Source organism: Oncorhynchus gorbuscha, linkage group LG06, assembly GCF_021184085.1.
Source record: "Oncorhynchus gorbuscha isolate QuinsamMale2020 ecotype Even-year linkage group LG06, OgorEven_v1.0, whole genome shotgun sequence".
NCBI lineage: Eukaryota > Metazoa > Chordata > Actinopteri > Salmoniformes > Salmonidae > Oncorhynchus > Oncorhynchus gorbuscha.
The window spans coordinates 53,196,436-53,220,342 of record NC_060178.1 but is presented as its reverse complement, the minus strand read 5'-3'; the positions used below and the strand labels follow the sequence as shown (position 1 = coordinate 53,220,342).

General features: G+C 44.0%; 1 protein-coding gene across 1 annotated transcript in view; it reads left to right on the top strand.

The window, feature by feature from the left end:
- Positions 1-23,907, top strand: part of LOC124037173 (tyrosine-protein phosphatase non-receptor type 20-like) — a 50,489-nt gene that overhangs the window by 5,946 nt on the left and 20,636 nt on the right. Inside the window, exons 2-7 of the mRNA XM_046351840.1 lie at positions 1,954-2,090; positions 2,427-2,575; positions 2,731-2,821; positions 19,305-19,461; positions 19,743-19,920; positions 20,254-20,469. Coding sequence (XP_046207796.1) covers positions 2,075-2,090; positions 2,427-2,575; positions 2,731-2,821; positions 19,305-19,461; positions 19,743-19,920; positions 20,254-20,469 — 807 coding nt within the window. The 5' untranslated portion in view covers positions 1,954-2,074. The remainder of the gene's footprint in view (positions 1-1,953; positions 2,091-2,426; positions 2,576-2,730; positions 2,822-19,304; positions 19,462-19,742; positions 19,921-20,253; positions 20,470-23,907) is intronic.

The window sequence follows — 23,907 nt, the reverse complement described above, 5'->3', positions numbered from 1 at the left end:
GGGACCTTTATTTAGATTTTGTATTTTAGTCTCGGAAGTACTTTTTTTAGTGTTGTTGTTGAGACACTGATTTTTCCACATTTTGTTACGTTGCAGCCTTATTCTAACATTGATTAAATATTTTTATTTTTTCAGCAATCTACAAACAATACCCCATAATGACAAAGCAAAAACAGGTTTAGACGTTTTTGCAAAATATATATTTTTAAAAACAGAATTACAGCATTACAGCGTTATTTACATTAGTATTCAGCCCCTTGGAGTTTGCCAAAATGCACCTAAAGACTCTCAGACCATGGGAAACAAGATTCTTTGGTCTGATGAAACCAAGATTGAACTCTTTGGCCTGAATGCTTGTGTCACTTCTGGAGAAAACCTGGCACCATCCCTACGGTGAAGCATTGTGGTGGCAGCATCATGCTGTGGGGATGTTTTTCAGTGGCAGAGACTGGGAGAATTGTCAGGATTGAGGGAAAGCTGAATGGAGAAAAGTACAGAGAGATCCTCAATGAAAACATGCTCCAGAGTACTCAGGACCTCAGTCTGGGGCGAATGTTCACCTTCCAACAGGACAACGACCCTAAGCACACAGCCAAGACAAAGCAGGAGTGGCTTCGGGACAAGTCTGAATGTCCTTGAGCGGCCCAGCTAGAGACCGGACTTGAACCCGATCTAACATATCTGGATTGACCTGAAAATAGCTATGCAGCAATGCTCCCCATCCAACCTGACAGAGCTTAGGTGTGCCAAGATTGTAGTGCCAAACCCAGGAAGACTCGCTGCTGTAATCGTTGCCAAAGGTGTTTCAACAAAGTACTGAGTAAAGGGTCTGAATACTTATGTAAAAGTGATATTTCAGTATTACATTTTTTATGAATTTGCAAAAATGTCTCAACCTGTTTTTGCTTTGTCATTGTGGTATTGTGTGTAGATTGATGAGGGAAAATAACGATGAATACATTTTAGAATAAGGCTGTAACATAATTTGTTTTTGAAAAAGTCAAGGGGTCTGAATACTTTATGAATGACCGAAGGTGTCTCACTTTAAACATAGTATTACAGGACACCACATAGTGCCAATAAATAGGTTATTAATGTTCTGCTAATTTATGAAGGTTCCTTCATGATCCGCAGGTGGTTACTGTAGGGTGTGAGAGGTATTTGTAGGGTGTGAATGTTTTTGTTGTGTGTATGTTTGTGTATTAAGGAACATGTAACTTGGTTCCAGAAGAAAGACACTTTCAATTTCATTAGGTTGGGGGCTTTCAATCAAGTGTTTCTTGTGGTAGCGTCATCCCATATAAGCCTGTGAATATCTATCAACCAATTTGGCCTTAGTGGGAGTGCCCATAGAATTCTATAGGAATGACCTTACTGAGTAAAGTATTTGTCATTGTCACTGCTAAACACTACTTAACCCTTCCTATTTCCATAATTTATCTTCATAAAATTGTATTTTAAACCTAACCCTAACTAATGAAGTTTGATGCGTTGGTCCACCAGACCTTTTGCACATTTGGGCGGAAGTGTCTAGGAATGAGATTAGGTGTAATGTGTCTAAGATGTCATCCCTTTAGAGCGTATGCCATCCTTCAGCCCAAAATGTCACCCTTTATAAAGCACATGTTTTCATTAAATGTCACATTTGTTATGTCACATTTGACATTGGTGATTGTCACACAGTTATGCCACATTTATGAACCCTTTATAAAGCATGACATATGGTTATAGATGCTTTAACACATTTATTTAGTGCTTATGAAGGCATTAGTACGGTTTTAGAAAGCCTTTATAAGCTGAAAGTCATGTAAAGCGTAAAGGTAAAAAAGAAGCAGGGAAAGGAGGGTCATCCTTGCACGATTTCAACCCTATTACAGAACACTATAATGGTCTGGTCTGACCCCTACAGAAGAGTAGGAATGGTCTCATCCCTGACCCCCGCCCCCCTTCCAGGAACCAAATCTCTGTGACGACATTGGGCGAACCTATCACGGGCAGCAAGAACAGCCAATCAGACGGCTGGAGCAGCGTGGATGAGGATGATGGGGCGTTTGAAGCTAATGGTCAGGAGGCGATGTCACCTTCCAAAGGTACATGGCAGGGCCGCCGGTTCAAATCCCCATTTTTTTTTTGAGCAAGAGCACTTAACCACTAAACTGCTCCAGGAGCTCTTGCATCATGGCTTTTTCTTTTTCAAGCACTGTTAAATGGTTGGTCTACAAAAACCTTACTACAGGTAGCCTAGCGTTTAAGAGCCTTTGCTCTAAAGTCCGCTAGTTCCAATCCCCGAGCCGACTAGTTAGCAAACTGCCGATGTGCCCTTGAGCAAGACACTTAACCCTAATTGCGCCTGTAAGTCGCTCTGGATAAGAGGGTCTGCTAAATTACTAAAATGTAAGAACTGATTCCCTCCCCTCTCTCTCCAGGCCCCCTTATAGTTTCAGAAGAAGAGTTGGCCAGCCTAGCCATGATCAGTCCAGCTAAAACCAGTCAATACTCTGGGCCCAGAGTGAAAGCCCTGATACAGATACTACAACATCAACTAGACCAGCAAGAACTGGTCCGAGAGTTCATGGTGGGTATATAGTTTGTGTTCCTCATACACATACACATACACGCACGCAAACACACACTAATGAAATATGCTAACCATATCATGCACGTTGGTCTGGCTTTTCAATAGCAGAAGCAAACATTTTCAGTTGCTGTTATTTGTGTTGTTTGTTTTAGGCCTTGGAGCATCTACAGCCATTTGATAACTGTCTGGTGGGGAAAGCTCCTGAGAACCGGGAGAAGAACCTCTACCGGGACATCCTGCCCTGTAAGTTCTGTTAACCTCTTGCTCCTACCTGGCACGCAGGCGTCCCATCTAGAGCTCTGGAAATGCAAATGCTCTACGCTAAATGCTAATAGTATTAGTTAAAACTCAAACGTTCATTAAAATACACATGCAGGGTATTGAAAGTCAGATTTTTTAAATGCTTTTCGGTGAAAGCATGAGAAGCTATTATCTGATAGCATGTAACACCACAAAAGACCCGCAGGGGACGTAAACAAAATAATTTGCATATTCGGCGCTACACAAACCGCACAATAAAATATAAAACATTCATTACCTTTGACCATCTTCTTTGTTGGCACTCCTAGATGTCCCATAATCACTATTGGGTCTTTTTTTCGATTAAATCGGTCCATATATAGCCTAGATATCGTTCTATGTAGACTGTGTGATAAACCAAAAAAAATAGCGTTTCATAACGTAACGTCATTTTTTTAAATTAAAAAAGTTGACGATAAACTTTCACAAAACACTTCGAAATACTTTTGTAATGCAACTTTAGGTATTAGTACACGTTAATAAGCGATAAAATTCATCAGGAGGCAATGTAAATTCTATAGGTGTCGTCTGGAAAAACATGTCCGGAGAGAGCTCGACCAAAACATCCGGTCGGAGACCGGAGGGAAGTGGTTCCCTTAATTCGGTTCAACCAAGAATCAAAGCTGAATCAAATGACAAGACTCTAGACATCGTGTGGAAGCTGTAGGCACTGAAACCTCGGTCTCATGTAATTCGGTTCACTTTGAACAATTCCTGGAAGTAGCGCAAGGATATTTATTTCCATTTTCAGTGATCAGGTTTTCCTGCGCTTTTCGATGAAACTCACATTCTGTTATAGTCACAGCCGTGATTTAACCAGTTTTATAAACGTCTGAGTGTTTTCTATCCACACATACTAATCATATGCATATACTATATTCCTGGCATGAGTAGCAGGGCGCTGAAATGTTGCGCAATTTTTAACAGAATGTTCAAAAAATTAGGGGGTAGGAGGAAGAGGTTAAACTAATTAAACTACAGTCCCTTTTACCCTGCTGTGTAGTCTGCACTAGAACTATCTAATCTGGGCTGGGGCTGGAGAGAACAGCTGCGGGCCAAAATTGACACAAGACGTCTTAATGTCATCATTTTCTGGTTGTAAGATTACAACCCAGTGGTCCTTGTTGCAACCAGATGAAGAGGTATTTTTAATGACAATAACAAGACATTATGGGAAAGATGTCATATTTTGGTTGTTATCTGGTCAGATAATAGTTCAAGATAAATATTGTTTTTTTGTGGTAGCTTAAAGAGCTGAGGGATGGGGCTGGAGAAATGTAACCACTTTCAAATTCATAGACAGAGCTATGGATGCAAGGACTTACCATCCATGAGATCAAGTGTACAGTTCTAGCCCTGTTTTGAGGCTATACAGTGTTTGTTTACAATGACATTGGTTACAAACATTGATTTTATTTTGGGATCTGAAGGCTATTGTTGAACGAACTACAGTTGAACTAACTCATGAGGCATTCACAAGTTATATTCTTCAATAATCAATGGGTATACAGTATGTCATTAATTTAAAAGTCCAGAAATTGATGTAGCAGGTTGCCGCTTTAAAGACATCAACAAAACGTCCTTATACAACCAGTATATAACCTGACCATAATATCGTCATTGCAACCAGTTTTGCTTGCTGGGCAGTGCTTACACAAATCTTATCCCTTATTTTATGACTTCCCATATTTAGGATATTTATTTTCTCTCACAACTGAAACATTTCTAGTCAGCATGTTTACAGTGTTGACTGATCACTATTACCTGAGAGGAAACTGCCACAGCACCCCCATATACAGCAGCTAGTGATAGGATGGAAAGAGTGTAACAGAAGGTATACGTTTACAGGTGAACAGTGAGCACTTGACTCCATACAACACACACACACACACACACACACACACACACACACACACACACACACACACACACACACACACACACACACACACACACACACACACACACACACACACACACACACACACACACACACACACACACACACACACACACACACACACACACACACACTGGACTACATGCAGCATGGCAATTAAATGAAACTAATCCGATTGCTGTGGTAGTTTACGGCTATGTGAGTGATAGGTGAGGCAAGTCTGCTTGTCAGAGACTTCTCTCCCTCCTACAAGATGGAGACAGAAAGTTCTCCAAACATAAACAGTTTAGCACGTTAGAGGGTTTGAGAACATTATCATGGGAAAAGATCAGACCTGATCCTCAAATACATACACACACACTAGGGCTGGGCGATATAGACAGAATATCATATAATTATATTTTTTACTGTATTTTTTGAATAATAAAAGTTCTACATTGGCTTTATGAGTTGTGCATGACCCTAGCTTAGCAACACATACATTTTAAGTATTTCGATGGGGTTTTCACCATTTCAATGGGGTTTTCACCATTTCAGTGGGGCTTTCTGATTGTTTCATCACTCAAACTTCAACCAAAAGTTTATCTTATTTGAGATAATTTCCACACTGCCACATAGGTCTGCACAATATGGGCAAAAAAATCTAGGCCTTATTTGTAAACAAATACTGCTATTTCCTTTTGACTGGTGATTTAGATCAAAACACTTGGGTGATCTGTTGAAATTTTAGAAATAGAATCATTATTCTAATTCTACAGTTAGAATGTACAGTTGAAGTCGGAAGTTTACATACATCTGATCCAACTACATTTAAACTCAGTTTTTCACAATTCCTGACATTTAATCCCCAGTCTAAGGTCAGTTAGGATCACCACTTTATTTTAAGAACGTGAAATGTCAGAATAATAGTAGAGAGAATGATTTATTTCAGCTTTTATTTATTTCATCACATTCCCAGTGGGTCAGACGTTTACATACACACAATTAGTATTTGGTCTTTAAATTGTTTAACTTGGGTCAAACGTTTTGGGGAGCCTTCCACAAGCTTCCCACAATAAGTTAGGTGAATTCTGGCTCATTCCTCCTGACAGAGCTGGTGTAACTGAATCAGGTTTATAGGCCTCCTTGCTCGCACACGCTTTTTCAGTTCTCCCCACACATTTTCTATGAGATTGAGGTCAGGGCTTTGTGATGGCCACTCCAATACCTTGTCTTTGTTGTCCTTAAGCCATTTTGCCACAACTTTGGGAGTATGCTTGGGGTCATTGTCCATTTAGAAGACCCATTTGTGACCAAGCTTTAACTTCCTGACTGATGTCTTAAGATGTTGCTTCAATATATCTACATAATTTTCCTCCCTCATGATGCCATGTATTTTGTGAAGTGCACCAGACCTTCCTGCAGCAAAGCACCCCACAACATGCTGCCACCCCCGTGCTTCATGGTTGGGATGGTGTTCTTTGGCTTGCAAGCATCTCCCTTTTTCCTCCAAACACAATGATGGTCATTATGGCCAAACAGTTCTATTTTTGTTTCATCAGACCAGAGGACATTTCTCCAAAAAGTACGATCTTTGTCCCCATTGATCATAATCTTGATGTGATTGGCCTGACTGAAACATGGCTTAAGCCTGATGAATTTACTGTGTTAAATGAGGCCTCACCTCCTGGCTACACTAGTGACCATATCCCCCGTGCATCCCGCAAAGGCGGAGGTGTTGCTAACATTTACGATAGCAAATTTCAATTTACAAAAAAGAAAATGACGTTTTCGTCTTTTGAGCTTCTAGTCATGAAATCTATGCAGCCTACTCAATCACTTTTTATAGCTACTGTTTACAGGCCTCCTGGGCCATATACAGCGTTTCTCACTGAGTTCCCTGAATTCCTATCAGACCTTGTAGTCATTGCAGATAATATTCTAATCTTTGGTGACTTTAATATTCACATGGAAAAGTCCACAGACCCACTCCAAAAGGCTTTTGGAGCCATCATCGACTCAGTGGGTTTTGTCCAACATGTCTCTGGACCCACTCACTCTCACAGTCATACGCTGGACCTAGTTTTGTCCCATGGAATAAATGTTGTGGATCTTAATGTTTTTCCTCATAATCCTGGACTATCAGACCACCATTTTATTACGTTTGCAATTGCAACAAATAATCTGCTCAGACCCCAACCAAGGAACATCAAAAGTCGTGCTATAAATTCACAGACAACACAAAGATTCCTTGATGCCCTTCCAGACTCCCTCTGCCTACCCAAGGACGCCAGAGGACAAAAATCCGTTAACCACCTAACTGAGGATCTCAATTTAACCTTGCGCAATACCCTAGATGCAGTTGCACCCCTAAAAACTAAAAAATGTCTCATAAGAAACTAGCTCCATGGTACACAGAAAATACCCGAGCTCTGAAGCAAGCTTCCAGAAAATTGGAACGGAAATGGCGCCACACCAAACTGGAAGTCTTCCGACTAGCTTGGAAGGATGGTACCGTGCAGTACCGAAGAGCCCTTACTGCTGCTCGATCGTCCTATTTTTCTAACTTAATTGAGGAAAATAAGAACAATCCGAAATTCCTTTTTGATACTGTGGCAAAGCTAACTAAAAAGCAGCATTCCCCAAGAGAGGATGACTTGCACTTTAGCAGTGATAAATTCATGAACTTCTTTGAGGAAAAGATTATGATTATTAGAAAGCAAATTACGGACTCCTCTTTAAACCTGCGTATTCCTCCAAACCTCAGTTGTCCTGAGTCTGCACAACTCTGCCAGGACCTAGGATCAAGAGAGACGCTCAAGTGTTTTAGTACTATATCTCTTGACACAATGATGAAAATAATCATGGCCTCTAAACCTTCAAGCTGTATACTGGACCCTATTCCAACTAAACTACTGAAAGAGCTGCTTCCTGTGCTTGGCCCTCCTATGTTGAACATAATAAACGGCTCTCTATCCACTGGATGTGTACCAAACTCACTAAAAGTGGCAGTAATAAAGCCTCTCTTGAAAAAGCCAAACCTTGACCCAGAAAATATAAAAACTATCGGCCTATATCAAATCTTCCATTCCTCTCAAAGATTTTAGAGAAGGCTGTTGCGCAGCAACTCACTGCCTTCCTGAAGACAAACAATGTATACGAAATGCTTCAGTCTGGTTTTAGACCCCATCATAGCACTGAGACGGCACTTGTGAAGGTGGTAAATGACATTTTGATGGCATCGGACCGAGGCTCTGCATCTGTCCTCGTGCTCCTAGACCTTAGTGCTGCTTTTGATACCATCGATCACCACATTCTTTTGGAGAGATTGGAAACCCAAATTGGTCTACACGGACATGTTCTGGCCTGGTTTAGGTCTTATCTGTCGGAAAGATATCAGTTTGTCTCTGTGAATGGTTTGTCCTCTGACAAATCAACTGTACATTTCGGTGTTCCTCAAGGTTCTGTTTTAGGACCACTATTGTTTTCACTATATATTTTACCTCTTGGGGATGTTATTCGAAAACATAATGTAAACTTTCACTGCTATGCGGATGACACACAGCTGTACATTTCAATGAAACACGGTGAAGCACCAAAATTGCCCTCGCTAGAAGCATGTGTTTCAGACATAAGGAAGTGGATGGCTGCAAACTTTCTACTATTAAACTCGGACAAAACAGAGATGCTTGTTCTAGGTCCCAAGAAACAAAGAGATCTTCTGTTGAATCTGACAATTAATCTTAATGGTTGTACAGTCGTCTCAAATAAAACTGTGAAGGACCTCGGCGTTACTCTGGACCCTGATCTCTCTTTTGAAGAACATATCAAGACCATTTCGAGGACAGCTTTTTTCCATCTACGTAACATTGCAAAAATCAGAAACTTTCTGTCCAAAAATGATGCAGAAAAATTAATCCATGCTTTTGTCACTTCTAGGTTAGACTACTGCAATGCTCTATTTTCCGGCTACCCGGATAAAGCACTAAATAAACTTCAGTTAGTGCTAAATACGGCTGCTAGAATCCTGACTAGAACCAAAAAATTTGATCATATTACTCCAGTGCTAGCCTCTCTACACTGGCTTCCTGTCAAAGCAAGGGCTGATTTCAAGGTTTTACTGCTAACCTACAAAGCATTACATGGGCTTGCTCCTACCTACCTCTCTGATTTGGTCCTGCCGTACATACCTATACGTACGCTACGGTCACAAGACGCAGGCCTCCTAATTGTCCCTAGAATTTCTAAGCAAACAGCTGGAGGCAGGGCTTTCTCCTATAGAGCTCCATTTTTATGGAACGGTCTGCCTACCCATGTCAGAGACGCAAACTCGGTCTCAACCTTTAAGTCTTTACTGAAGACTCATCTCTTCAGTGGGTCATATGATTGAGTGTAGTCTGGCCCAGGAGTGGGAAGGTGAACGGAAAGGCTCTGGAGCAACGAACCGCCCTTGCTGTCTCTGCCTGGCCGGTTCCCCTTTTTCCACTGGGATTCTCTGCCTCTAACCCTGTTACGGGGCTGAGTCACTGGCTTGCTGGGGCTCTCTCGTGCCGTCCCTGGGGGGGTGCGTCACCTGGGTGGGTTGATTCACTGTTGTGGTCGGCCTGTCTGGGTTTCCCCCCTTTGGGTTGTACCGTGTCGGAGATCTTTGTGGGCTATACTCGGCCTTGTCTCAGGATGGTAAGTTGGTGGTTGTAGATTTCCCTCTAGTGGTGTGGGGGCTGTGCTTTGGCAAGTGGGTGGGGTTATATCCTTCCTGTTTGGCCCTGTCCGGGGTGTCCTCGGATGGGGCCACAGTGTCTCCTGACCCCTCCTGTCTCAGCCTCCAGTATTTATGCTGCAGTAGTTTATGTGTCGGGGGGCTAGGGTCAGTTTGTTTATCTGGAGTACTTCTCCTGTCCTATTCGGTGTCCTGTGTAAATCTAAGTGTGCGTTCTCTAATTCTCTCCTTCTCTCCTTCTTTCTCTCTCTCGGAGGACCTGAGCCCTAGAACCATGCCCCAGGACTACCTGACATGATGACTCCTTGCTGTCCCCAGTCCACCTGGCCATGCTGCTGCTCCAGTTTCAACTGGCCTGGGCCCTAGGACCATGTCCCAGGACTACCTGACATGAGGACTCCTTGCTGTCCCCAGTCCACCTGGCCATGCTCCTGCTCCAGTTTCAACTGTTCTGCCTTACTATTATTCAACCATGCTGGTCATTTATGAACATTTGAACATCTTGGCCACGTTCTGTTATAATCTCCACCCGGCACAGCCAGAAGAGGACTGGCCACCCCACATATGCTCTCTCTAATTCTCTCTTTCTTTCTCTCTCTCGGAGGACCTGAGCCCTAGGACCGTGCCCCAGGACTACCTGACATGATGGCTCCTTGCTGTCCCCAGTCCACCTGACTGTGCTGCTGCTCCAGTTTCAACTGTTCTGCCTTATTATTATTTGACCATGCTGGTCATTTATGAACATTTGAACATCTTGGTCATTTTCTGTTATAATCTCTACCCGGCACAGCCAGAAGAGGACTGGCCACCCCACATAGCCCGGTTCCTCTCTAGGTTTCTTCCTAGGTTTTGGCCTTTCTAGGGAGTTTTTCCTAGCCACCGTGCTTTTACACCTGCATTGTTTGCTGTTTGGGGTTTTAGGCTGGGTTTCTGTACAGCACTTTGAGATATCAGCTGATGTACGAAGGGCTATATAAATAAATTTGATTTGATTTGATTTGATTTGATGTGCAGTTGCAAACCGTAGTCTGGCTTCTTTATGGCAGTTTTGGAGCAGTGGCTTATCCTTGTTGAGCGGCCTTTCAGGTTATGTCAATATAGGACTCGTTTTACTGTGGATATAGATACTTTTGTACCTGTTTCCTCCAGCATATTTACAAGGTCCTTTGCTGTTGTTCTGGGATTGATTTGCACTTTTCGCACTAATGTACGCTCATCTCTAGGAGACAGAACGTGTCTCCTTCCTGAGCGGTATGACGGCTGCATAGTCCCATGGTGTTTATCCTTGCGTACTATTGTTTGTACAGATGAACGTGGTACCTTCAGGCGTTTGGAAATTTCCCCCAAGGATGAACCAGACTTGTGGAGGTCTACTTTGTTTTTCTGATGTCTTGGCTGATTTCTTTTGATTTTCCCAAGATGTCAAGCAAAGAGGCACTGAGTTTGAAATACATCCACAGGTCCACCTCCAATTGACTCAAATTATGTCCATTAGCCTATCAGAAGCTTCTGAAGGCATAACATAATTTTCTTGAATTTTCCAAGCTGTTTAAAGGCACAGTCAACTTAGTGTATGTAAACGTCTGACCCACTGGAATTGTGATACAGTGAATTATAAGTGAAATAATCTGTCCTTAAACAATTGTTGGAAAAATTATTAGTGTCATGCACAAACTAGATGTACTAATTTGCAAATAAATTCATTAAAAATCCTACAATGTGATTTTCTGGTTTTTATTTTCTCATTTTGTCTGTCATAGTTTAAGTGTACCTATGATGAAAATTACAGGCCTCTCTCATCTTTTTAAGTGGGAGAACTTGCACAATTAGTGGCTGACTAAATACTTTTTTGCCCCACTGTATATGTATATATATTTCTTTGTTGTTTTTAAATTTTACCCCCTTTTCATGGTATCCAATTGTTAGTAATTACTATCTTGTCTCATCGCTACAACTCCCGTACAGGCTCGGGAGAGACAAAGGTCGAAAGCCATGCGTCCCCCGAAACGCAACCCAACCAAGCCGCACTGCTTCTTAACACAACGCGCGTTGAACCCAGAAGCCAGCCGCACCAATGTGTCGGAGAAAACACCATGCACCTGACTACCTTGGTTAGCGTGCACTTCGCCCAGCCCGCCACAGGAGTCGCTGGTGCGCGATGAGACAAGGATATCCCTACCGGCCAAACCCGCCCTAATCCGAACGACACTAGGCCACCCGGGAGGCCGTGGATTTATATTAAGAAGCAAAGTGGAAAGCAGCATTGTTGCCATTAACATGTTATTGCATCTGCTGCATTGATGCAGACTGAAGAGTGAACGGTCGGCAAGTGATCTCATCAAAGACAGTATTCTGTGATCTCGTGGTCGAGCAACAACTGCGCTCCTTGAGTGAGGGGCGAGGCTTGGTGAGAGAGGAAGAAAGTTGTCACTAGTTACCACAGTCACAAAGTAATAATTATGGCTAAACGCTGCTTATTTCTACAATGTTCTTCAAATCTGATTTTTAACCTAACCTTCCCTAACCTTAACCATACTGCTAACTGCTTTGGTTTCATGAACTTTTACGATATAGCCAATTTCGACATTGTGGCTGTGGTAACTATTGACAACCGAGGGAGAGAGGTGACTCAAGTAGCAGAAGTAAACTATAAAAACTGAGTGGCGTATCTCATTTAACAAAGAAACATTTTAGAAGGTAAAGTAAAAACCCAAACCCGTCCGTGCATCAATACTGGTATATAGTTAAATATGAAATACCGCCCAGGGCTAATGTACACACACGCTGACACAATGGAGTGTTTACTTTTCTCACTCTGGGAAACCTTGGCCTCCGTTGAGATTTGACTGAGAGACGACAGAGCGAAGGAGGGATATGGTAAGGAAGAGTGAGGAGTGATGGGGGATGAGGTTTTGAGTGATGAGACTCCCGATCTCCATCAGATCCCGTTGTGAGATAGACCACAACACTTGTCTCCTTCTCTTCTCCTCCCTCCATCACTCGTCTCCCTTTTCTCACCCTATGTCTATCATGCCTCTCCTCCCACGTCATTTACTCCCCAGTGCCCTCTCTTTATTCGTTAATCTATGTTTTTTCCTCTATGTTGTTTTCCTCTATGTAGTATTTACTATTCCCTGGACTGAACTGTTCCTGGTAAAACAACAACAGAGTATTGTTAGACAGTGGAACACACTGGTCACCTCGTAAAGTGTGTGTGTGCATGCGTGCGTGCGCGTGTGTGTGTTTGTGTGCAATATGTCTGACCTGAAAGGGTAGGGAAATGCTGTTTTATTGTTCTATTTTGGAAAACTACTGAGGAATGTGTGTTTCACAGGACATTCCATGGACAATAAATGTGGTGTTTATAAACCTAAAATGGTTTATGGGTTTGTCCTCGAGTTAACTCCTGTATGAGGAAACATGGTTAGGGAAGATAATGAAACTGACCAGAGAGTATGTGGCATAGAAAAATAATTTTTATGATATATGATGTGTGTTATTATAGTAGTACACAATGACTTTAGCGCAATAGGAGCCTTGCCTCCAGCTGTTTGCTTAGAAATTCTAGGGACAATAAGGTGACCTGCGTCTTGTGAACATAGGGTACGTTTAGGTATGTACAGCAGGACCAAATCGTAAAGATAGGTAGGAGCAAGCCCATCTAATGCTTTGTAGGTTAGCAGTAAAACCTTGAAACAGGAAGCAGGAAGCCAGTGTAGAGAGGCTAGCACTGGATAAAAATGATCATATTTTTTGGTTATAGTCAAGATTCTAGCAGCCGTGTTTAGCATTAACAGAAGTTTATTTAGTGCTTTATCTGGGTAGCCAGAAAGTAGAGCATTGCAGTAGTCTAAACTAGAAGTGACAAAAGCATGGATTACATTTTCTGCATAATTTTTGGACAAAAAGTTAGATTTTTGCAATGTTATGTTGATCTAAAAAAGCTGTCTTGATGTTTGTCAAAAGAGAGATCAGGGTCCAGAGTAACGCCGAGGTACTTCACAGTTTTAGTTGATACGACTGTACAACCATCAAGATTAATTGTCAGATCCAACAGAAGATATCTTTGTTTTTATGGACCTAGAACTAGCAACTGTGTTTTGTCTGAGTTTAAAAGTAAAACATTTGCCGCCATCCACTTCCTTATGTCTGAAACACATGCTTCCAGGGAGGGCAATTTTGGGACTTCACCATGTTTCACCGAAATGTACAGCTGTGTATCGTCCACATAGCAATAAAAGTTAACATTATGTTTCCCGAATTACATCACCAAGAGGTAAAATATATAGTGGTAAGAAAATAGTGGTCCTAAAACTGAAATTTACAGTTGATTTGTCAGAGGACAAACCATCCACAGATAATAACTGATATCTTTCCAACAGATAAGATCTAAACCAGGCCAGAACTTGTCCATGTACACCAATTTGGGTTTCCAATCTCTCCAAAAGAATGTGGATATCGATGGTATCAAAAGCAGCACTAAGGTCTAGGTGCACAAGGACAGATGCAGAGCTTTTGTCTGGCGCCATTAAAAGGTATTTTACCACCTTCACGAGTGCAGTCTCAGACTATGATGGGGTATGAAACCAGACTGAAGCGTTTCATATACCTTTGTTTTCAGGGAGGCAGTGAGTTGCTGTGCAACAGCTTTTTTTTTAATTGAGAGGAATGGGAGATTTGATATAGGCCAATAGTTTTTATATTTTCTGGTTCAAGAGAGGCTTTATTACTGCAACTTTTAGTGAGTTTGGTACACATCCGGTGGATAGGGAGTCGTTTATTATGTGAGGGCCAAGCACAGGAAGCAGCTCTTTCAGTAGTCTAGTTGGAATAGGGTCCAGTATGCAGCTTGAAGGTTTATGGTCCATTAATATTTTCATCAACGTGTCAAGAGATATAGTATTGATAAACTTGAGGGTCTCCCTTGATACTAGGTCCTGGCAGTGTTGTGCAGACTGCAAATTTAAAGAGGAGTCTGTAATTTGCATTCTAATGATCATGAGCTTTTCATCAAAGAAAGAATACTTATTTTCCACCATAATTGGCAAATCATTTACATTTACATTTAAGTCATTTAGCAGACGCTCTTATCCAGAGCGACTTACAAATTGGTGCATTCACCTTATGACATCCAGTGGAACAGCCACTTTACAATAGTGCATCTAAATATTTTAAGGGGGGGGGGGTGAGAAGGATTACTTCTCAGAGTCAATCACCACCTTCCGGAGACACCTGAAACCCCACCTCTTTAAGGAATACCTAGGATAGGATAAAGTAATCCTTCTCACCCCCCCCTTAAAATATTTAGATGCACTATTGTAAAGTGGTTGTTCCACTGGATGTCATAAGGTGAATGCACCAATTTGTAAGTCGCTCTGGATAAGAGCGTCTGCTAAATGACTTAAATGTAAATGTAAATGTACTTTATCCTATCCTAGGTATTCCTTAAAGAGGTGGGGTTTCAGGTGTCTCCGGAAGGTGGTGATTGACTCCGTTTTCCTGGCGTCGTGAGGGAGTTTGTTCCACCATTGGGGAACCAGAGCAGCGAACAGTTTTGACTGGGCTGAGCGGGAACTGTACTTCCTCAGTGGTAAGGAGGCGAGCAGGCCAGAGGTGGATGAACGCAGTGCCCTTATTTGGGTGTAGGGCCTGATCAGAGCCTGGAGGTACTGAGGTGCCGTTCCCCTCACAGCTCCGTAGGCAAGCACCATGGTCTTGTAGCGGATGCGAGCTTCAACTGGAAGCCAGTGGAGAGAGCGGAGGAGCGGGGTGACGTGAGAGAACTTGGGAAGGTTGAACACTAGACGGGCTGCGGCGTTCTGGATGAGTTGTAGGGGTTTAATGGCACAGGCAGGGAGCCCAGCCAACAGCGAGTTGCAGTAATCCAGACGGGAGATGACAAGTGCCTGGATTAGGACCTGCGCCGCTTCCTGTGTGAGGCAGGGTCGTACTCTGCGGATGTTGTAGAGCATGAACCTACAGGAACGGGCCACCGCCTTGATGTTAGTTGAGAACGACAGGGTGTTGTCCAGGATCACGCCAAGGTTCTTAGCGCTCTGGGAGGAGGACACAATGGAGTTGTCAACCGTGATGGCGAGATCATGGAACGGGCAGTCCTTCCCCGGGAGGAAGAGCAGCTCCGTCTTGCTGAAGTTCAGCTTGAGGTGGTGATCCGTCATCCACACTGATATGTCTGCCAGACATGCAGAGATGCGATTCGCCACCTGGTCATCAGAAGGGGGAAAGGAGAAGATTAATTGTGTGTCGTCTGCATAGCAATGATAGGAGAGACCATGTGAGGTTATGACAGAGCCAAGTGACTTGGTGTATAGCGAGAATAGGAGAGGGCCTAGAACAGAGCCCTGGGGGACACCAGTGGTGAGAGCACGTGGTGAGGAGACAGATTCTCGCCACGCCACCTGGTAGGAGCGACCTGTCAGGTAGGACGCAATCCAAGTGTGGGCCGCGCCGGAGATGCCCAACTCGGAGAGGGTGGAGAGGAGGATCTGATGGTTCACAGTATCGAAGGTGGCCGATAGGTCTAGAAGGATGAGAGCAGAGGAGAGAGAGTTAGCTTTAGCGGTGCGGAGCGCCTCCGTGATACAGAGAAGAGCAGTCTCAGTTGAATGACTAGTCTTGAAACCTGACTGATTTGGATCAAGAAGGTCATTCTGAGAAAGATAGCGGGAGAGCTGACCAAGGACGGCACGTTCAAGAGTTTTGGAGAGAAAAGAAAGAAGGGATACTGGTCTGTAGTTGTTGACATCGGAGGGATCGAGTGTAGGTTTTTTCAGAAGGGGTGCAACTCTCGCTCTCTTGAAGACGGAAGGGACGTAGCCAGCGGTCAGGGATAAGTTGATGAGCGAGGTGAGGTAAGGGAGAAGGAAATGGTCTGGAGAAGAGAGGAGGGGATAGGGTCGAGCGGGCAGGTTGTTGGGCGGCCGGCCGTCACAAGACGCGAGATTTCATCTGGAGAGAGAGGGGAGAAAGAGGTCAGAGCACAGGGTAGGGCAGTGTGAGCAGAACCAGCGGTGTCGTTTGACTTAGCAAACGAGAATCGGATGTCGTCGACCTTCTTTTCAAAATGGTTGACGAAGTCATCTGCAGAGAGGGAGGAGGGGGGGGGATTCAGGAGGGAGGAGAAGGTGGCAAAGAGCTTCCTAGGGTTAGAGGCAGATGCTTGGAATTTAGAGTGGTAGAAAGTGGCTTTAGCAGCAGAGACAGAGGAGGACAATGTAGAGAGGAGGGAGTGAAAGGATGCCAGGTCCGCAGGGAGGCGAGTTTTCCTCCATTTCCGCTCGGCTGCCCGGAGCCCTGTTCTGTGAGGCTCGCAATGAGTCGACAAGCCACGGAGCGGGAGGGGAGGACCGAGCCGGCCTGGAAGATAGGGGACATAGAGAGTCAAAGAATGCAGAAAGGGAGGAGAGGAGGGTTGAGGAGGCAGAATCAGGAGATAGGTTGGAGAAGGTTTGAGCAGAGGGAAGAGATGATAGGATGGAAGAGGAGAGAGTAGCGGGGGAGAGAGAGCGAAGGTTGGGACGGCGCGATACCATCCGAGTAGGGGCAGTGTGGGAAGTGTTGGATGAGAGCGAGAGGGAAAAGGATACAAGGTAGTGGTCGGAGACTTTGAGGGGAGTTGCAATGAGGTTAGTGGAAAAACAGCATCTAGTAAAGATGAGGTCGAGCGTATTGCCTGCCTTGTGAGTAGGGGGGGAAGTTGAGAGGGTGAGGTCAAAAGAGGAGAGGAGTGGAAAGAAGGAGGCAGAGAGGAATGAGTCAAAGGTAGACGTGGGGAGGTTAAAGTCGCCCAGAACTGTGAGAGGTGAGCCGTCCTCAGGAAAGGAGCTTATCAAGGCATCAAGCTCATTGATGAACTCTCCGAGGGGACCTGGAGGGCGATAAATGATAAGGATGTTAAGCTTGAAAGGGCTGGTAACTGTGACAGCATGAAATTCAAAGGAGGCGATAGACAGATGGGTAAGGGGAGAAAGAGAGAATGACCACTTGGGAGAGATAAGGATCCCGATGCCACCACCCCGCTGACCAGAAGCTCTCGGGGTGTGCGAGAACACGTGGGCGGACGAAGAGAGAGCAGTAGGAGTAGCAGTGTTATCTGTGGTGATCCATGTTTCTGTCAGTGCCAAGAAGTCGAGGGACTGGAGGGAGGCATAGGCTGAGATGAACTCTGCCTTGTTGGCTGCAGATCGGCAGTTCCAGAGGCTACCGGAGACCTGGAACTCCACGTGGGTCGTGCGCGCTGGGACCACCAGATTAGGGTGGCAGCGGCCACGCGGTGTGGAGCGTTTGTATGGTCTGTGCAGAGAGGAGAGAACAGGGATAGACAGACACATAGTTGACAGGCTACAGAAGAGGCTACGCTAATGCAAGGAGATTGGAATGACAAGTGGACTACACGTCTCAAATGTTCAGAAAGTTAAGCTTACGTAGCAAGAATCTTATTGACTAAAATGATTAAAATGATACAGTACTGCTGAAGTAGGCTAGCTGGCAGTGGCTGCGTTGTTGACTTTGTAGGCTAGCTGGCAGTGGCTGCGTTGTTGACACTACACTAATCAAGTCGTTCCATTGAGTGTAATAGTTTCTACAGTGTTGCTATTCGGGGGCTAGCTGGCTAGCTAGCAGTGTTGATTACGTTACGTTGCGTTAAAGAACGACAATAGCTGGCTAGCTAACCTAGAAAATCGCTCTAGACTACACAATTATCTTTGATACACAGACGGCTATGTAGCTAGCTATGTAGCTAGCTACGATCAAACAAATCAAACCGTTGTGCTGTAATGAAATGAAATGAAAAATGTGATACTACCTGTGGAGCGAAGCGGAATGCGACCGGGTTGTTGAGTGCGGAAGTTCTATTCAGTAGACGTTGGCTAGCTGTTGGCTAGCTAGCAGTGTCTCCTACGTTAAGGACGACAAATAGCTGGCTAGCTAACCTCGGTAAATTAAGATAATCACTCTAAGACTACACGCTCTAAACTGCACAATTATCTTGGATACGAAGACAGCAAAGACAACTATGTAGCTAGCTAACACTACACTAATCAAGTCGTTCAGTTGAGTGTAATAGTTTCTACAGTGCTGCTATTCGGTAGACGGTGGACGTATGCTAGCTGGCTAGCTGCTGGGCAGATAGCAGTGTAGACTACGTTAGGACGACGAAATACGAAGTTGCAATAGAAGTGCTGACTGTTTCACTTTGTTGTCCTCTTTCTTTTCCTTTTTCTTCTGTCCTTCTTTTGTCCTTATTTTGTCTTCCTTTCTTCTGTTAACTAGATATTTTTTGTTGTTATTCTTTGTAAGCTAGCTAGCTTCTTCCAGGAGAGTCCCTAGCAACTGCTTATCAACAAGTAAATAATTCTGCTAGCAATTCAGCTAGCTAAGATAACTGTACAATTTTATGAAAAATAGTTAATTTTTCAAAAGCCTGTCTTTTTTGGTTTGTTCCTTGTTTTGTCTTCTATTGAGTCTTGCAGTTTTCTCTTGATTTTTTCGATGTACTTCACTCTAAAAAAACATTTAAATCTCAATATATACAGGAGCTCATTTTTTCAGCAGCGGCTCAATTTAGAACTCCGGAACACACAAATAAATTCATAAAAAATCCTACAATGTGATTTTCTGGATTTTTTTCTCATTTTGTCATAGTCATAGTTGAAGTGTACCTATGATGGAAATTACAGGCCTCTCGTCTTTTTAAGTGGGAGAACTTGCACAATTGGTGGCTGACTTAATACTATTTTGCCCCACTGTAACTAACTTTCTCTGCCACTCTAACCCCTCTCTCGCTCTCTCTTCCCATTCTCTAGATGATAAGGCGCGTGTTCTAGTGGGTGATAACCAGGACTATATTAACGCCAGTTATATCCGTATGGAGGTTGGCAGTGAGGAGTTATTCTATATCTCCTGCCAGGGTCCTCTGCCCTCCACCATGCCTGACTTCTGGCAGATGGTCTGGGAGAACAGGTCTGTGGTGATTACTGTGTTGTGAAAAGTGTTTACATACAGTACATGACATCAGTGCACACACAAGTGTTTTGACAGAAAACATTTTCCAGTAGAAAATCTGCATTTATTATTCCATATTTATTAGTCCATGTAGTCCCTCCCTGTTTCAGTCTGTTTTCTTCTATTTGATGCCTAATAAACACTATACTGGTGTGTCAGTGCTGACCTCTAACTAAAATCTTATAGCATATAATTGAACAGGCCAAAGTTGTTAACAACCCTCCTCCCCCACTTCCCAGGTCTGATGTGATAGCCATGATGACCCAGGATGTGGAGAGAGGCAGGGTGAAGTGTCACCACTACTGGCCAAAGAAGGTTAGCTGTCCCCTGGACACGGGACCCTTCCATCTCAGCTTGGAGAACCAGCAGATCCAGGAATACTTCCACATCAAGATCATCCGCATGGTGGAGAAAGAGGTGAGGGGGAGAGTGGGATGACAGAAAGAGAACACAGCTCAAATACGATCTACTCATAGATGTGACGGAGAGAGGATAGTAGAAGCTGAAATATGTAAAGCATGAATTAGCATGAGTATAATGTGCTAATTTTGTATCTACTAAATCCAATGAAAGCAGTTTTGAAGGATGCACAATCTCTCTCATTTCAATTAAGTCGTCGATAAGCCACTGTCATCTCTTAGAGGGTTTAGGCCCTGGTTTTTGTTATGTTAAAATGCATTTGTACAAATATTATAATTTGATATTTTATTGATTGATTAGTTGATTGATATCTGTTCCCTCCTGTTCCAGTCTGGTAAGACCCACTTTGTCCATCACCTGAAGTTTACCCGTTGGCCTGATCACGGTGTGCCGCAGTGTTCAGAGCAGCTGGTCAGGTTTATCCGTTACCTCCGAGCGGTCCACCATAAAGGACCTGTCACTGTACACTGTAGTGCTGGAATAGGACAAACAGGAGTACTGATCTGCACCGATGTCATACTGAGTCTCATAGAATACGATCTCCCGGTAAGTTGGAGCACACGTGCTCACCAATGATGTAAACGCTAGATTACTGATACTATGTTTTGGCAATGAGAGATTTTGAATCCCCCGTCCACTATATTGGTACTCCTCAGAAGGAGCATTCCTCCATCGGATTGAATGGAATTCTACAGTATTTCAATTAAATGTTTCAAGGACAAAAGTACATGTACACTGTATTTAAGTATTTATTGTTGTAGTGGGGACAGTAACATTAGTACTCTCTACAAATTCTATTTTAAAGGGGCAATCCACTGTTGACACAATAAAAGCTGAAGGATGGGCCAGGAGAAATGTAACCAATCTCAAATTGATAAACAGAGCTATGTTCTTACTAGTTACTGATTTTAGGCACTGATAAACAACATGTAGCTTGTTCTTTATTGACAATAGTTTGACCGCTTTCTGATGAATAAGTGTTCTCAGAAATCAGTCCGTACTGACAGCATGTTTCTAAGCAATGTTGTGTCAGCTGTCTACACTGTCTACTTTAAATGGAAATGGTTTTTCTTCAGAAATAATGCACAAAACACCTTAGCTAGATGTAAAATTGTGCGACTAAAACCTCTGTAAAAATGTCACATTTTCTTCCTGATTCATCAAAGATTAATTCTGAAAAAAGTAGTAGTGGCAATGTTGTTGCTATGGTGACTCAAGATGGACAAAGAACAACAAATGTCAGGGTACGATATAGCGAACATAACACACCCACATCGAAGACGCAAATCTTGTTTTGAGCAGCAGAAAAGCCCAGACAATATCAGTTAGTTCAGACGCTCTTCAATCTGCAATTGACACATTAACAAAGTGTTTCCCCGCCACTGTTTCGATAAACATCTGAGGTATGGGGCTGGAAAATTGTAACCACTCTCATATTCATAGACTGAGCTATGGATGCAACGCCTGACCAACATTTTAGTTGTTAATCATGTTTTGATGCTTTAGAGTGTGTGTTTACATTCACTCTGTTTACAAGCTTTGGCCTAAAATGCTACTGAACAAAAATGTAAAATGCTATATGCAACAATTTCAAGATTTTACCAAGTTACAGTTCATATAAGGAAATCAGTCAATTGAAATAAATTAATTAGGCCCTAATCTATGGATTTCACATGGCATGAGCACAGGCATGGGTGGGCCTGGGAGGGCATAGGCCCACCCACTGGGGAGCCAGATCCAACCACTGGGGAGCCAGTCCCACCCACCGGGGAGCCAGGCCCAGCGAAGAAGCCAGGTGTGAAGGTCCTGGGCTTGCATGGTTGCACATGGTCTGTGGTTTTTAGGTCGGGAGGCTTATGGTATAGAATTTAACATTCCGTTTTTGGGCAGCTCTGGTGGACATTTGTGCAGTTGGCATGCCAATTGCATGCTCCCTCAAAACTTTAGGGATATGCTGTGTGACAAAACTGCATATTTAGTGGCCTTACTGTCCACAGCACAAGGTACACCTGTGTAATGAACGTGCTGTTTAATCAGCTTTTTGATATGCAACACCTGTCAGGCGGATGGATTATCTTGGCAAAGAGAAATGCTCACTAACAGGGATGTAAACTCATTTCTGCAACATAATATTTTTGTGCATATGAAAAATGTCTGGGATCTTTTATTTCAGCTCATGAAACATGGGACCAACACTTTACATGTTGTGTTTATCAAATCTAATTTTGTTTGTCACATGCGCCGAATACAACATGTAGACCTTACCGTGAAATGCTTACTTACAAGCAATGCAGTTCAAGAAATAAAGTTACGAAAATATTTACTAAATAAACTAAAGTGAATTTAAAAAAATATATATTGTCACGCCTTGGTCATTGTATCTTGTGTTTTTGTTAATTGTTTGGGTAGGCCAGTGTGTGACATGGGTTTATATGTTGTATTTCGTATTGGGGTTTGTATTAATTGGGAGTGTGTATTATTAGGGGTGTGTCTAGTTAGGCTTGGCTGCCTGAGGCGATTCCTAATTGGAGTCAGCTGATTCTCGTTGTCTCGGATTGGGAACCGTATTTAGGCAGCCTGAGTGCGCGTTGTATTTCGTGGGTGATTGTACCTGTCTCTGTGTTAGTCACCAGATAGGCTGTATTTAGTTTCACTCGTTTGTTGTTTTTGTATTTTCAGTTATTTCATGTACCGCATTATCTTCATTAAAAGTCATGAGTAACCTACACGCTGCATTTCGGTCTGACTCTCTTCAAACAACAGACGAACTTTGTTACAGAATCACCCACCACCATTCACAGACCGAGCAGCGTGTGAACTGGCAGGATCTGAAGGAGGACTTTATGGACAACAGAAGCAAGGAGTATACTACGTGGGAGGAAATCGACAGGTGGGCGGCCGACCCAGAGCGAGTGCAGGAGCCCGCCTGGGATTCCCTACAGCAATGCGAAGAGGGCTATACACGGATGGAATCTAAAAGGAAAGCACGGCTATACAGAGCGAAAACCGTAGGTAACGGGGAAAGCGCAGAGAGAGAGTGGCAGAGTCAGGAGTCAGACCTGAGCCTACTCTCCCTGTTAATTGTGAGGAGCAGCAATATGAGGACTTCTGGTCTTGGGAGATGATATTAGATGGAAAAGGACCCTGGGCGCAGCCGGGAGAATATCGCCGTCCCAAGGAGGAAATAGAAGTAGCTAAAGCGGAGAGGCGCGAGTATAAGGAGGCAGCACTGCGACGCGGTTGGAAACCGGAAAGTCACCCCAAAAAATGTATTGGGGGGGGCTAAAAGGGAGAATAGTTATGCCAGGTAGGAAACCTGCGCATACTCCCTGTGCTCACCGTTGGGCTAGAGAGACCGGGCAGGCACCGTGTTATGCTATGGAGCGCACGGTGTTTCCAGTGCGGGTGCAGAGCCAGCTGCGACTCATACCAGCCCTTCCTATTGGCCGGGCTAGAGTGGGCATCGAGCCAGGTAAGCTTGGGCAGGCTCGGTGCTCAAGAGCTCCAGTGCGCCTGCACGGTCCGGTCTATCCAGAGCCACCTCTACACACCAGTCCTCCGGTAGCAGCTCCCCGCACCAGGCTTCCTGTGCGTGTCCTCGCGCCAGTACCACCAGTTCCAGCACCACGCACCAGGCCTCCAGTGCGCCTCGCCTGTTCAGCACAGCCAGTGCTTTTCTCCCCTCCTGTGCTATCGGAGTCTCCAGCCTGTTTAGCGCAGCCAGAGCCTTTCTCCTCTCCTGTGCTGCCGGAGTCTCCTGTCTGTCCAGCGCCACCAGTGCTACCAGTCGGCCCAGCGCGTCCAGTGCGCCTCGCCTGTTCAGCGCAGCCAGAGCCTTTCTCCTCTACTGCGCTGTTGGAGTCTCTCGCCTGTTTAGCGCAGCCAGAGCCTTTCTCCTCTCCTGCGCTGCCGGAGTCTCCTGTCTGCCCAGCGCCGCCAGTCGGCCCAGCGTCACCAGTCTGCCAGGATCCACCAGAAGTGCCA